General features: G+C 42.9%; 1 protein-coding gene across 1 annotated transcript; it reads left to right on the top strand.

The window, feature by feature from the left end:
- Positions 1 to 243: 243 nt before the first annotated feature.
- SARC_12984 (hypothetical protein) lies at positions 244 to 1,483 on the top strand. Its single transcript, XM_014292898.1, has one exon. The coding sequence runs from the start codon at positions 255 to 257 to the stop codon at positions 1,401 to 1,403; it is 1,149 nt and encodes a 382-aa protein (XP_014148373.1). The 5' UTR covers positions 244 to 254; the 3' UTR covers positions 1,404 to 1,483.
- Positions 1,484 to 1,716: the final 233 nt, after the last annotated feature.

Genomic DNA, 1,716 nt, shown 5'->3' with positions numbered 1-1,716 from the left:
CACGCCAAAATATGTAAATACAGCAACTTTTTCGCTCTTTTATTAATAAAAAGCAATCGACTGGAAATTCACGGAGCACAGCAGCAGCAGCCTGCAGGACGCAGTTCCACAGTTCCCACTCCACACTCCACACTCCACAGTCCGTACAGTCTCTGGGCTCTCAGCCTCTCCAGGAATATACTTATTCTATATGTATTTATATTGAATTTCATTCAAGCCTATCAATCATTAAAACAAAATAGAGAAAAGAATCAATGATGAGATCGAAGAAATCCTCGATACGGCTGGTTATGTCGGTGGGGAATCTTACGAGAGCGAGACAGAGTTATCTGCCATGGGTCTTGATTATCGCATGTTTAGTCCTTAGTATACACCGGTATGATGCCGCCGAGTATATCTCCAATATGGCAGAAGATGTAAGCCAAATAGTGGTGAACTCAAAGAGTACAATCACTGGGTCAGTGCCCGAGGTCAAAGCACCATACGAGTCGTGCAAAAATTCTACGGATCGCACAAAGGAAAAGCAGCTCAAAATAGCGTACGTATTCTTAAGCAGTGATAACCTATCACTTTGGCCAGTGTGGGAAGAGTATTTTTCCACATGTAGTTCAGAAATGATAGACGTGATCGTGCATTCGGTCAATCCTGTGAACATGTCAAGTATGATTCCCATATTTCAGCTTCCGACAGAAAGGACATTGAACGAATCTCTAAGATTCAGTTATGATATGGTACAAGCCACACTCAATTTGTACCGAAGTGCTCTAGAACGGGCATGTGGTAAAAGGGATATAAAAAATTGCGATCCAGGCATGCTTCCGGACTTTATTCATTTGTTGAGTGACTCCTGTGCTCCTACCCGGACTTGTGCGGATGTGAATACATACCTGCAGGACAAGCAGGGCAAAAGCTTTGTTGAACGTCAACTGAGATGGTCATCCTATCACGAGGAGACCGATTCATGGGATAACTATAGAAAGAGCTCGCAATGGGTGACTTTGACGGGCAAGCATGCTCTACATATGGTGTTAAGAGAGGACAAGCTCCATAAAAAATGGTCTGGTTTCAACAAACACAACGGAAAAGCCCCTGACGAATATTTACCAGCGACCGAGTTGAGCAACTGGGGGCTAGAAACCCACCGCAAAGTGCTAACATTCAGCTGGTGGCAGGGCGAGCGGAAGGGATTCGATGAGAGTTTGAAGAAACAAGGGTTGGCTGAGCTGAATCATAAAGTCGATTATTCGCACCCAGCGACTTTCGAAACCTCGGATTACGTGAAGTTCCTTCTTGCTAATACACCCGAGTATTTATTTGTGAGAAAAGTTAGGGGTGGAGAGGCTTTACACATTTTGCTTAGTAATCTGCAACGTGGTAGGGAGTGTATTACGGCAAAATTCTGATAAAGCAATGATGAAATATAGTATAGACAACAGTGTATACCAACTAAGACGTTATAACCGTCACATAATAAACAATATAGATATTCTAACGGCGATTTTCAGCCTTTCTTAATGTGGTGTGTCGTTCTTCTAAGCGCTCGCACCCTGCGATGCCAACGATAATCTTTCTATATTCTAAGACATGTAGAATGACGTGTGCCTGCAAAGCGCGAACTCACGTATGAAGCCATTGAACTACTATTTTGTTGCATATTCGATATTCACACAAAAGCTTTCCGCATACATGCAAATTTGAATTACTTGCAAGCGAATG

Source organism: Sphaeroforma arctica (assembly GCF_001186125.1).
Source record: "Sphaeroforma arctica JP610 unplaced genomic scaffold supercont1.2780, whole genome shotgun sequence".
Lineage (NCBI taxonomy): Eukaryota > Ichthyosporea > Ichthyophonida > Sphaeroforma > Sphaeroforma arctica.
Note: the sequence above shows the minus strand (reverse complement) of the source record. Positions and strands in the feature narration are given on the sequence as shown.